The sequence below is a fragment of the Osmia bicornis genome, chromosome 3 (assembly GCF_907164935.1).
Source record: "Osmia bicornis bicornis chromosome 3, iOsmBic2.1, whole genome shotgun sequence".
NCBI lineage: Eukaryota > Metazoa > Arthropoda > Insecta > Hymenoptera > Megachilidae > Osmia > Osmia bicornis.
The window spans coordinates 46,704-59,876 of record NC_060218.1 but is presented as its reverse complement, the minus strand read 5'-3'; the positions used below and the strand labels follow the sequence as shown (position 1 = coordinate 59,876).

At 44.0% G+C, this 13,173-nt stretch overlaps 1 protein-coding gene across 10 annotated transcripts in view; it reads left to right on the top strand.

The window, feature by feature from the left end:
• LOC114876095 (protein turtle) overlaps positions 1-13,173 on the top strand; it is a 134,877-nt gene that overhangs the window by 101,969 nt on the left and 19,735 nt on the right. For 8 of the 10 annotated variants that reach the window (XM_046285169.1, XM_046285168.1, XM_046285170.1 and 5 more), the window contains 2 exons: positions 10,230-10,461; positions 11,603-11,878. In XM_046285169.1, coding sequence (XP_046141125.1) covers positions 10,230-10,461; positions 11,603-11,878 — 508 coding nt within the window. The remainder of the gene's footprint in view (positions 1-10,229; positions 10,462-11,602; positions 11,879-13,173) is intronic. The other 2 variants (XM_046285173.1, XM_046285171.1) reach the window with 1 other exon arrangement.

The window sequence follows — 13,173 nt, the reverse complement described above, 5'->3', positions numbered from 1 at the left end:
CTTCTAATTAATCGAGTCTTTGCGATTATTATAGACGGGCAGTCGGCCTTTTCTTTCAAAGAGTTTGTTACACCGTGTTCCACGAGGAAGAACGAGAGAAAGGACTGTTGCTCGTTCTACATTCGTTCTATTCGCGTTCTTTTCAACGATCAACCAATTTCTTTTCCTCTCATTGTCAGCGCTGCTACGACGATCTATCGTCGAAATCTGTAAGAAACGTTTCTGAATGTCTATCAAAATCTGCCTTTAAGAAACGTCTTGGTAAATGAGGAGGATCACGATCGACGAGCTTGATTTTTATTGAATTCTTTCTTCGTTAGTTTCTTCATCTCCTTTTGTACGAGTATATCTATTTTCTAGGAATATAAAAATTTATCTTTGAAATTACCTCGTATTGGCTACATTCATTGTCCCGTTTCATGGGTCCCGTAAAACAACAAGCTCGTCGATCGCCAGACAACGCGCAACGGAGGGTAGATGCACTTTTCTCTTTCTCTTTCTCTTTCTCTTTCTCTTTCTCTTGGTTGGCGGAAAATCAGGAAAACCGCGTCTCTGTCTCTCGAACCTCTGGTGCTTGTTTGCATGAAACTGGTGGATTCGCTCGCAGGGATGCGCAACAGCAGCCATAACTCTTAAAAGAGGGTTGGAAGAAAAGAAAAAGAAAAGGGCGATCCCCGCCAGCAATCCCGGTTGTCGCACGCGAGCATGACCGTCGCGTATCTAACATGCCACAAGACGAATGGTCCCTCGTATCGTCGGTGTAGCATTAAAAAATTATAGCTGTGCCTGCGATGCATTATCTCGTTGTCGTTATGAGCCAGTCGTACCCCTAAATGCCTCTCGTACTTTCCGCGAGACTAATCTCTGTGTCACGTGCAAACGTACCTACGCTCCGACGCTCGTTACCATTTAATGGTACCTTTGTTCCGGAAAATACGGGAAATACGGGAAATACGGGAAATACGGAAAAACGAACCAGTCCCTGTAATAACTATTAAAAATATATTACATTGCATCGTAGCTTCAGTGAGAAGAGAGGTTGGGATATCGATTTTCTCTACTTAACAACGCGTCAACACTTACAACGAGTTGTTACAAGCTTTGTAAGCTTGAAATTTTTTACACGCCCAAAAAGGATGAGTAACGTGTCTATAGTGCAGACAATAGCAAGATGATAATATGTAGAGTCTATAAAAGAATGAAAAGGGAATTTGCTGCACAAACTACCTTGCTCGAGGTAAAATTGGTTACCACAGAAGGATTATACTAGTATGTATGTGTGTACAAGGATGTATCAGGTCAGTTTGTAAAATAGGAGGGTGATGTAGGTTTTTTCGATGCAAACAAAACGTAAAGCGAATTGGTCGCGTCGTCGCGTCGAGTGATACCGGATTTCGAGACGATTACTGTCCGGCAGGAACGCATTAACTGAACGTGAATTCAATATTGACTCGGCAAACCTGCGTATCCATCGTCGTGTAATTAATTAATCGATCAATCGATTCCGCGGGACAATACGATGATTGCCGCAATGATGACAATCGCATCCGCTTCCGCGCGGCCTTTCTAACCATCACCAGCTACGAACGCGCTCCAACTCGCCATCACCCGATTTCCTCTGCGATCGTAGTTCCGTTCCCGGATCACAGCTATATGTATAAATTGATTACAAGTACATGTACATATAATGACGTCATTGTTTGATTATCGTTAACGTGACCGTTTTGCGCGCATGCACTGTCACGTCGAGCCCGTTTTAATAAACGAGCCGCTTTTCTTCGATGAAGACGTTCGCTATCGAAATTCTTGGCTTTGTTCGTCGATTAAAACTGGAAACGCGACGAGACACTGTACGTACCTCGACGACGTAGTTCAATTCTCCTCACTGTATCTAGCTCGATCACACGTAGCCTTGCATTTCACTAACGATACAGTAGGTACACCCCTTTCGATTCACAGACACTACGACTCAATCGAGTTTCTATCGAGTGATCATCCCTAAAAGTAATGAAAACTGAGAGATTAACGATTAAGTAGAGAAGTGTGATGCAACGAGGAAACAATGAGAATGCTATCAGGACAGAATGCATATGAAAAGGCAGAGCATATAATATGGTAGGAGGGAACAGATCGATGGGGGTGAGCAGTTGCCAAGCGATTTTTCCTCCTCAAAACGAATTTGAAAAGGGAGTTGAATTCGAGATCTCGAGGCCCATTTCTATTTCTATTTCCATTTCCATTTCCATTTCCATTTCCATTTCCAACCGATTCGTGTGGCGAAGCTCGAGGGAAAGAGAAGAGCAGCAGAGCTGTTTTCTTTTTTATGCGTGCATAAATCACGCGGGGGTACCCCGGGGCTTCGGAACCGTTTTTCCCTCACCCCTCGATTCACCTCTCGTCCCACACTGCGGCTGACAACTAATTTCTCTTCCCGTCCGACTTTTTTTCGCTGCCCGTTGCGATCACTTTTCACGCGCCTAGCCTCTTCCAACGTTTTTCGTTCCACTCACAACCAGCTAGCTACACGCGTGCCTCGTTTCTTCTCGTCGATGACGAACTACCGTTTCACTGTAGTTTTGCGATCGTTATCGAAGATAAACGGTGAAAGGCTTGTAAATCCTTCCAGGTGCTGCCTGAAAGTACAGAAAGTAATTGAATCGAACTTGAAATAAAATGTGCTTTGCTGCTTCCACATAAAAATTGTTGAATGCTGTAACGAGGAAACACGAAAAAATGCCTATCGACTAAAGTGGGGACGCTCATAGCGGAAAGTTGAAGCAGCGAGACGACGATGACGACGACAACGACGACGACGAGTCGTGGCAAATGATCGAATGAAAATATGTACCCTGTTACCATAAACTCTAGTTCGAGTTATCCGAGCAGAGCCACAGTGTAAAAGCCACAGAGGAATAATTTCGTGCTTTAGAACTCGGGATACAGGCTCGATGCGGCGCGGCGCGGCGCGGCGCGGCGGCGTTTCGGTAGTCCGTCGTGCCTCTTTTCTTTTTTTATTTTTTTATTTTTTTTGTGTCTTCTCTTTGCACAACCACAGGGCATGCATGTAGTACCAGCAGAGACGAAACATGGAGGCGCGTTTTATTTGTTCTCCGTTGCTTCTCCGGTTACTGCGCGAGCATGATGAATGAAAGAAGAAACAAGCCTGCATTAGGCTTTCGCAAACAAGTGTTCGAGTTCGTGAAACATCGGTATCCACTGAAAATTTAGTTGCAATACAGCGAGACGCGTCCCTGTTTAAACAGATATTCTCCTTTTAAACCGACTTCGTTATCTTTGATTAATTGTAAGACCCGACCAGTTGTGAAACGACTATCGTAGGACTACCGTCGCGCGGCGTACGGTCAAAATTATTTTCCTGGTCACATCGTAGACTCCACCAGGAATAGGGTTAAATGATACCGAAGAAAATCCCATCCAGCTAAAGGGGAGAAAACTCGGAGAGGAACGCTCGTAAATTCACGGTCGACGAGCAAACAATTAAGGCGAGCACGAAAAAACGATCGTTCGAGAAAAGAAAAATAAAAAAAAAGAAGGGAAGAACGTTCATTTGTCCACGGAGCGAGAGGTTTAGCAATAGGCTAAAAAATAAACGCTCGCGGAGAAACGTGCTAATGCCAGAGGGGGGTGGGTTGCAGTAAAACGAGGGTAACGAGGGTAACGAGCCGAGTTTTTCTTCCTGTTTCTATACTCTTCTATTTTCGAAACGAGTCGAGAAAGAAACGCGACTCGTACAGAAACGGGTAGACCACTTGACGGACCATGGAAGTAAAGGTGAACGTTATAATGGCAAGCAAAATTTCCAACAATGTCTCCGTTTGCCGACAGCAAGATTCTACAGCAAGATAAATTAATTGACAATATACACTACGTTTAAGACTACGATTAGACTGAAATTATTTTCTCCGAGTTATAGCATAAAATGTCATTTTGAATACCTATGTACTCGGACAAGAAAAAGAGAAATTGCAAGAGTCCTCTGGGCAATTCAATTTCGTCGGCGCGGCACGGCAGCGTTTCCACTTGGGAAGACATTCGCCGCCATGAGAAACCTGACTCCTGATCCCTTTCTTCTTTTCTCCCTCACCCTTATGTAACTTGGTCAGCCTTGGGTGAAACCACCCCTCTTCGAAGTGTACGCAAAAGTTGGCCGCAACCTGGCAGGTTTCCCATCCGAATATTTTTCTCGTCTCGCTCGACAACTTCCTCTATGCTGCTCGCTCCCATCTTACGGTTAGATATAAAGACGTCCCTTTTTCTTTTTTCATCCTGCTGTCGTCTCGCCACGAGGTTAATTATTTTCCCTGGCGACGCGCAACGCGACAAGAAGGAAACGCGCAAATCCGCTATTTTTCTTCGATCCCGGAGGCACGTTGTTTAGAGTGCGAGTTGGTAATTAGGTTTTTTCTCTTTCTCAAAGACACGATGAGACAATTTTATTTGACGAGGTCTCGCGCGTTTTGTAAAACTCCGTATTACGCCTCTGACGTGAAGCGTCAGAAAAAAGAAAACGGAGAAGAGGGGAAAAACGGTTTGCCGCGTTGCGTTTACAATTTCTACGGCAAAGAAGCAATTTTCCGCTCCAAATGTACCGCAGCTTGTACGACACCAAGAGTCTCGGATAATTCGCAATTAATAGGACGGTTTCTTGGAAAAGCAAGCCTCGATGCAGAAAAGAAAGCCAGTTCTCGTTAATATGCAGATCGGTTTTGGTTCGATCTTCGCGAATGTAAATCCAACGTCGCGTCGCGAGATCGGTTTCAGATGAAATTAATTTTCCAACGAAAAATTGATGGTGAAACGATTCTTTCTCGTGGTTCTACATTTTATTACGATCTCCGTTTCCTTTACAATTCCGTCGATTTGAAAGAAAACAATTTTTCTCGCTGAGAATAATTGATCGGCAAGAAGAGAAATGATCGGGCCGAGTTTGCGGTCGTCGATGCGGTGCTTTGAGAAACGCTGCTCTCGCGTTATCGATTGAACGTTACCCGGTTAACCCGTAGTTGGCTTAAAAATAGGACAACGTAGAGAACCACCCCCGCGTGGCAGGTCGGTTTTACATTACAGAAACCACCAGCCGGCGCGGCGCGGCAGCGAACAGGGTTGTGTGTTTGACGTTCGACATCGGTAGCTCGATTCCATTCCTCGTCTCTTCCTTCCGTGCAGGACGTCGTGAGCTTCCCTTTTTCAAACAAACACCTAGTGTTCACCGGATATCCGTGAAACTTGTTAGTTGAATGGTTGGCTCGTAACCTTGAGTATACTTGTTGTTTCCGGCCTCGAACCTGACTCGATCTTCTTTTTGTTGCATTTGATTTCTATCTTTGAGAGTCATAGTAGGGTTACACGGGTTTCTGCTTTGTAGAATAGGGAGTCAAGTTATTCTAGATTTTCCTACCACCAGTCGCGGTGTTGATTCCTGTTATCAGGTGCGAGGGTCCCAATCCTGTACTAATATTTCTCACTAGCTGGAAATGGGTGAGAAACAGGGAGTGTCAGCACCCGGAATCAAACCCTTGTCATCTACATGACAGTTGGTCACTTGGTCTACCTATTCCATAGTCTACCTATTTATTATTATTGGATTTGAAGGTACCTTTCTAGAATTTAGATTTTCAAAGATCAAAAAGAAATGAAGACCACTGAATCACGTAAATGATCCTAGGTTGTTTTTAGTATTTCCATTTACTATACTCTGTTCTTTTACGTTACTAAAAGACTAAAGGAAGACTTGTCCATTTGCCGAGATCCCAAGTCGTTCGGAAGGATGCGTTCGGGGGTGCGTTACTGTAAGAGGTTAGGAGGTCTACATGCATAATGCAGAGGGGCTGAACTACTCAACTGTGTCAGGGTTAACCTCCCACCCTCTTGTCGACGCTCGATTCCACCACGTGCAGATTTCAAGCTTGAGCTTCTCCCTCCGTGAGACCAGCCGCGCCATTCCGCGCCATTCCGCGCCATTCCACGCCATTCCACGTCATTCCCCTCTTCTGTCTCCTTCCTACATCGCAGGTTCAGGGCTTCGCGGCTCGTTATATTCGCTAATTGGCACCTCGGTCTTCCTTTTTCTGACATTGTTCTTATTAATACCACCCTCGAGAATGAGCCACCTAACGAGATAATTAGCAAATCTCTTTCCATCTACGACTTTGATTCGAGATCGGTATTCACCTCTGGAGAATTCTAACTCGAATGATAACTCTTGCCTCTGCTTTTCTCTACAAAGTAGGTAATAACAGTTAAGAGAGTATAGTCAACTACAAGAATAAACCCAAAGGGTGTTCTTTTTATTTTTCCGCTAGTTTCAGCTACACCGTTACACCAAGAAGAAATAAAGAAGAAAAGAGGGAGACTGTTACCTAATTCGTTTTCTAAAAACACGAATTCATGGAAAAGAAGCAGTTGCTCGTAAACGAAAGATCGTTTCGCGGCATTTCAGGTCGGATTTAAAGAATCCTTTCTAAAAGGTGACGCAAAATCGAGCTTGATACAGAGTCGGAATGCGTGAGAACCTTTGACGGGTATTCTGGTTGCTCGCGTTCGCGACCTTATTCTCTCTCGGCTGAAACGGCAAAAAGGAATTCACTGGCTGAACGCAAACACTCGCGGCACGTTTACTCTGTCAGGAGGATATTTCTCGCTTCCGTCAGCGACGCTGGAAATGCCGCAGATCGCGTACCCGAATTCACCACCCGGATATGTATATGTACCATATGTATGTATAACGAGTCGTGCTCGTTTCTCCGCGAGACACTCTCTTCGGCTAGCTTTTGCAACTGGAAAAATTTCGTGGCACACGTATTTACGTGTTCCGTATCCCCAGAGGTGTTGAGGAAAATCCTCGAAAATCCTCGAGAAGATTATTTCGATACTTTTCGATTATTTTCAAACGGATCTCAGAGTGTACAGAGAAAATTTGCTTTCTTTCTTCTTTTAATTCTTATGAAAAATTTGAAGTGTAACGAAATTTCAGAAGAAACTCGAGCGTCGCGTCGTTTCATAACACCGATCCGGCATGTATTGCAGACCCATTCAAAGGTATTTATTTCTCTTAGAGCGCGTTAGTTCTACTTGGGGTGTTGGAGTTAATTGTCCTTCGTGAAAGCGATATCCTCGCGATAAGTTTCCCTGGAACTTGCCGCGTTGTATGTAGTTGCCGTGTAAACCGACAAAGTTTACGGAAATTCCTCGAAACCGCTAACAAGAACTATGCTACGCATCACATTATTACTGGCTGAAAAACAATTATTGATGATTCGTTTGTATCTGAATCAAAACAATTCGGATCTGCTACGTTTAAGAGAATCTTCATCCTACGGATTGTTTCTTTCAAATCTCGATTACTATTCGCAATTACTTATTATACAGATTTTGGAAAAAAAAAAGAAAATGAAATTCATCTGGATCTCCAGAGGAAAGGAGAATCCATCTTAAACATCAATCCTCCTGCACGTACCGCATGCGGCTTTCGATTCTTCTTCAAGTTCTCTCGTTTTCCTGGCCTGTCCCCTTAAGGAGAATCCCCAGGCCAGGATCCGACAGCGTGCTTTATTTTCTTTGGACAGTGTCGTTTTTATTCCGCATGAATTATCGAATTTCATTGTTCGACACGATGACGACGGCTGAAAATCATACCCTCGTCTGACAAGTTTGCCTCGGAGTTTGGGCGTTGTTGTTTCAGAACTGTTTCGAAGCGGAATAACGCGCATGTTTTTCACACCTATCACCTTTTCCTCTTCATTTATAATTCCAGTTAGCATCGAAGAAAGGTAGTAAATTAGTGCCCTTGTGTGTTACGTAGTCGGTAATGGGTAATGGAACGCCGATGGATAGAGAGATTATGTAATCTTGCAGATACATAGATATCCGGGATACACAGGGATCGTTAAATCGGCTCTGGTACAGGGCGAAACAAAAGGACCGAGGTAAATAAAGCAAAGACACCTGACCTAGATGAGCGGTGGCCGCGTAGGTGTAAGCGCGGAGCGTTCACGCGAAACCGCCCCGACTTATTCCGCTCAGTCTCCTAGCTACCGACAGAATCCGTATATGTATATCCTAGCTGAGAGTACCGTGTTTTTTCCCTCTCCTTTCAACGTTCCAACGTTTTCCCACCCTTTTTCGTCCGCTTTCGCGGATCGAAAAACTGCTCGAGAAAATAAGCATAGCCTGCCCGCTCTCATTTCCAAGTGCCATTCAGATTCGTAATTTATTCCAGTTTCGTGCGTTCCTCTTCGCTCCGCCTATTTTTTCTACCTTTTATTTTCTTCAATCTATTAATTCAATTCCGCATTCCGCGGCATCTTAAATCTGACTCTTCTTTACGTTGCGAAGAGAAATATTAAATTCCTCTTCGAAAGTCGAAACAGCGGTATATTTTAAAGCTTCTATCACTTGTATTACTTGTATAGTCAGATAATCGAGAAGAAACGTGTTTAAGCGTCGAGTCTTATTGTTAGTATACTCGGCCTGGTTCTCATTGTTTCATGAAAGCAGCGAGAGACCGGTGGCGTTGCTCGAAATGAGGCGCGACCAACTCGTTGGCATTTAATTCTTTATTTTCTACCACCGCACCGTGGTACATAGTACGAGGCGATGCCGCCACCGAACGAGCCGTAGGAAAAAGAATTTTTAGACTGGAAAAAAGAGAACCAATTGTTTTCTCTGGTTCGAGACGGATCGGGACGCGGGAACGCGTGCTCGTCCATTGTTTGCTGGGGTATGATGTGTATACATCGCGCATCGGGTGGATGGAGAGCAAGCGGGCGACAAGTTGCCACGGAATCGCAATATCGAACGAGTCTCGTGCCGCTCGAGGGAGAATAATATTGAAATCAGTGTGGTTTGTATTTGCAAGCACCACGATGATGACGACGACGACGACGACGACGACGACGACGACGACGACGACGACGACGACGATGACGCCGCCGCCGCCGTCGTTCGTCGTCGCAAGTAGGCCAGCTCGAAATAGAAACCGTCAACTGGGGCAGTCAATGGCCAACGTACGATGCTCATGGCGCGCTTCTCGCGAATTCTTTACTTCTGCTTCCTTCCGTTTTCGGAAGCTAGCGATATCGCGTCAACGATTGGTTCAAGCTTGGCAACGAACGCGCAAAAGTAGAGATACACGTAGATACTTACTTACGTCTATTTTCACTGCGACATGACATCTACGTATAGTAACGTGTTTGAGGCTGGGTGCGAAACGCGCGCCAGTAGAATAGCTCCGTTTCGTGCCAGACACGAGCAATCTACCAGTCTACCGCCTCTACGAACAATTTCTTACCTCTCGACACGGATATTGCTCGATTTCGATTAGCTCGACCCAATTGGATCAAGTATCTGAGCGAATAAATCGAGCCGAAGAAAGTGATTTTTATTACAACATAGACATCTATATATTTATTTATTTATTCATTTTACAATATAAACGGTTAATAATATAATTGAAAAACTGATCAGAATATCGATCAAAGAATCGTTCTTTGTCTATTCACCGTGAAAGTATCGATCCATTGTTTGCATGCTCCTAACACCCGTTTACCTTCACCTTTACCTTTACAGATAATATGTACTACATCTGTATTTATTTCACAAATTCGTTTTGTATTCCAAGATTGATGATGGTTTTAGCATGGCACGTATTTCAGGCATAGTCTCGGCAAACATTCGTGTCCGATCTCGTTTTTATCCAGCATCGCCTTTTCTCTATTCACGCATGCCTCTGTCTAGGGATTACTTTTTCATCGGTCTGCACAAGCGAGCTCCTTTGTTTGCCCATAGAGGGTTGCATGGAAAATGACAGTTGTCGTGACATCCTCGAGCAGGGCGAACGTAACGAGCATAAAAATTTCAGAGAATTCCTCTTGCGCCGCGTTGAATTAAAAGAAAGAAGGACACCTTGTCCTCGTTACGTTCAGCCGTTCACACGGAAAAGAAGCTTGCCAACTCGACGGCAAATCGTGGCCTATGATCGTTTACGCTCTTAACACAGACGCTGCATCCTCTGTCTCGTCATTTATCATTTCACACGAGTCGTCGTAATCTGGTGCGAGCACGAATTTCTATTGGGTCTCTTCTCCGAGACATCTTGGAGGAATCGAGTTAGCCAGCTGACATTGGCGAATAAATAAAAGAGTCTCGCACCAGTATGTACGCGTTCATAACGATCCCTCGTTTATGTTGCGTGTTGGTGTTGGTGCAAGGGGCAGGAGATACCGATATACATATGGTACGAGTCGTATCCGACTCACAGTGGCGAGGGTTACGAAGGTCGAGTCTCGAGGGTGAGCCCGAATTCACCGTATGGCGTGGCGAGTCTCAACCTGACCGACATCCGTGAAAGCGATCAAGGATGGTACGAGTGCAAGATCGTCTTCCTCAACAGATCGCCAAACAGTAACAAGAATGGTACCTGGTTCCATCTGGATGTTCATGGTGAGTATTTCAGACTACGTACAACATATTATTAATTCGATCAGAATTAACAAAATGACTCACCAGAATCACTCAGGTATCCTAGCCTCCTGAAACAGCCTCCTATTACATTTACGTTGAAAAATTTCACGTTTAAGTTGAAATTTTCACTTTGCTGGAAGTCTTTTAGCGTCGAGGAATGCGATTACGACGGCGCGGCGCGTCGCAAGATCGATTAAAAAAGACTTAACTACGGGTAATAGAGGTCCGTTTCTTCCGCGAACGCAATTTAACTGAAAACTTTCTTCTATCCGACTGAGCTTCGTAAAAGCTACATCGATTCCATCTCGAAGCAGCCTCATTAATATTACCTCGTGCTTTAAGAAGATTTTACGACCACGCCTCTAGCAATGTAAATACTTCTTTTTACGACAAATTTTTCGTTTTTCGTCAAAGGTTTCAGCGAATTTTTAATCGATCTTGCGTCGAACGAAACGAGAAAATTCTGTAAACGTGACTGATGTAATACATATAAAAGTGATGCGAAACAGACGAAGAAGAATCAATTCTTTTTCTCCGATAAAATCGACTAATCTGAACGAAACTACGTCAACGTCGACGATGGGAACAGGTCATTGAACCGACGCGACGCCAACGCGACAGATGGAAACGAAGCAGACTTATTGCCGCGTTTTGTTCGGTCATAAAACGACGACGAACAGCCTAGCCGCGGGGAGAGAAGCATTTACGATTAGATGGCTTAGGGTGTATCTTCCTCTTTTTCCTTTTCTCTTTTCTTTTTTTTATTTTTTATTCTCCCTCGTCCGAGTTGAGCCCACGGGTCCGCAACGTGTCGTCGACGACAAGAATGACAGTAACGTGGACGCAACGATTGCGACGACTAAGGATTTGCCAGTGGCGTCAAAGAGAGAACCCACTCGGCTAGCTAAAACGCTTCCAGTCTCTTTGTACTTTTCAAGTTGTCTCTGTCAGGTCGTTTGCTCGTGTTACACTCTTACGATTAAACTGTTGCCCCTGCCTTCTTCGTTTCTTGCGCCTTCGGCCTCCATTTTTCTTTCTCTCCTTTTTCTTTTTCTTCACGTTGATTCGTTTGATGTTTGCAAAAATTCAAACTTACGGTGATTGAACTTTGTTTCTATAGCGCCACCGAAATTCAGCATAACACCGGAGGAGATGATCTATGTGAACGTGGGCGACGCGATAATATTGAACTGCCAGGCGGAGGGTACGCCAACACCGGAAATCCTCTGGTACAAAGATGCGAATCCGGTCGAACCGTCGTCTACCATCGGGATATTTAACGATGGTACCGAGCTCAGGATCTCGACGATCAAGAACGAAGACATTGGAGATTACACTTGCATCGCGCGTAATGGAGAGGGTCAAATCAGTCATACAGCTCGCGTTATAATTGCTGGTGAGTAAAATCTCCTTGTAGAGATTCCTGTAAAGAAATATGCAAATCGTGCAGGCAACGCCCTTGCATCCTAATCTTTACAAGTTTAATAACTTTTGCTTTCTTCGATTAATCCCTCGAGCATTTATCAAACTTTACCCGGAATTAGACCCATAGATTATCATCACACTTTAGCTTGTCCTCTTTATTTCTGATAGGATAGGATTACCGATCATCCTGAGCATGGGTATAGCTCGTGACTTAATTAACGAAAATTTCTAATTATTTCCCGGGGACAAGCAGATCTAATAGACCATGTACCTATGTACTGCGGATATTTACAAAAGAGCAGAGAGTTTTGAAAAATGTTGGAAATATACATACCTATATTTTATGTACGTAGGTAGATAGATAGAGAGATTGGTTTATCAACTTTAGGGAGGGAATTCAGTGAACTCGATAGGTTCGGTGTCGAGGCTGGAGAAGAATTTTCCGCGTGCCAATAATTAATATACGTCGGATCGGTACGATGATTATCGGCGGGCGGCTTGTTATTAGAAGTTATCGGGGTATTTTCGGTAGTCGGTAATCGATCGAGCACCGATAATGAAATTCCAATAACCACGAGGCCAGAAAATTCCTCCCGGTACAACCGGTAGCTACGGTTTTTCTTACTAAATTTGCATTAAAGAAACCGCGAAGGATCTTGAAAATGAAGGAAAAATGTCTAAATACTAAATGCAAACAAATTCGATTGCAATTTTTTAAACTTGCTTTCATTGTCTGATTGTGAACGAACCTAGTATGTATACCTAAGGGTTGTAAAAGAACGTACACGTTCAACACTATCATCACCGATCGATTCGGCACAGACTCGTGATAAAAGCTTCCTTGCAGTTCCGGTCAACGACAGCTACATTTTCAACGGGCGGCGCGGCGATTTTATGGAACTTCTAAAAGTCTCGTTTTAACAGAATCGTCCCCAATGGAATCGTTGAGATCGTCCTTGGTAACGGTATAACTTTTACGCCATTTTTAATCTCCGTACGTCTTACTTAGCAGCGCTCGTAAAATTGACCAGTCGAGCCGTTTCAACTTGTACGCGAGTTGCCGTGTCCCCGTACTCGCGCATATTCTAATTAACGAGAATTCTTAGTTATTACCTCGACGTAACTCGCGTACGGGGATTTCCTTCGCGCTATCCAAGACTTTTGTATAATTTCACAGTATTTCGAAGGAGGGATTATCTTTAAGCAAATCTCAACTGTTTCGGCTTCAGTTTGTAAACTGAAACAATAATTGTTGCAACGAATTGT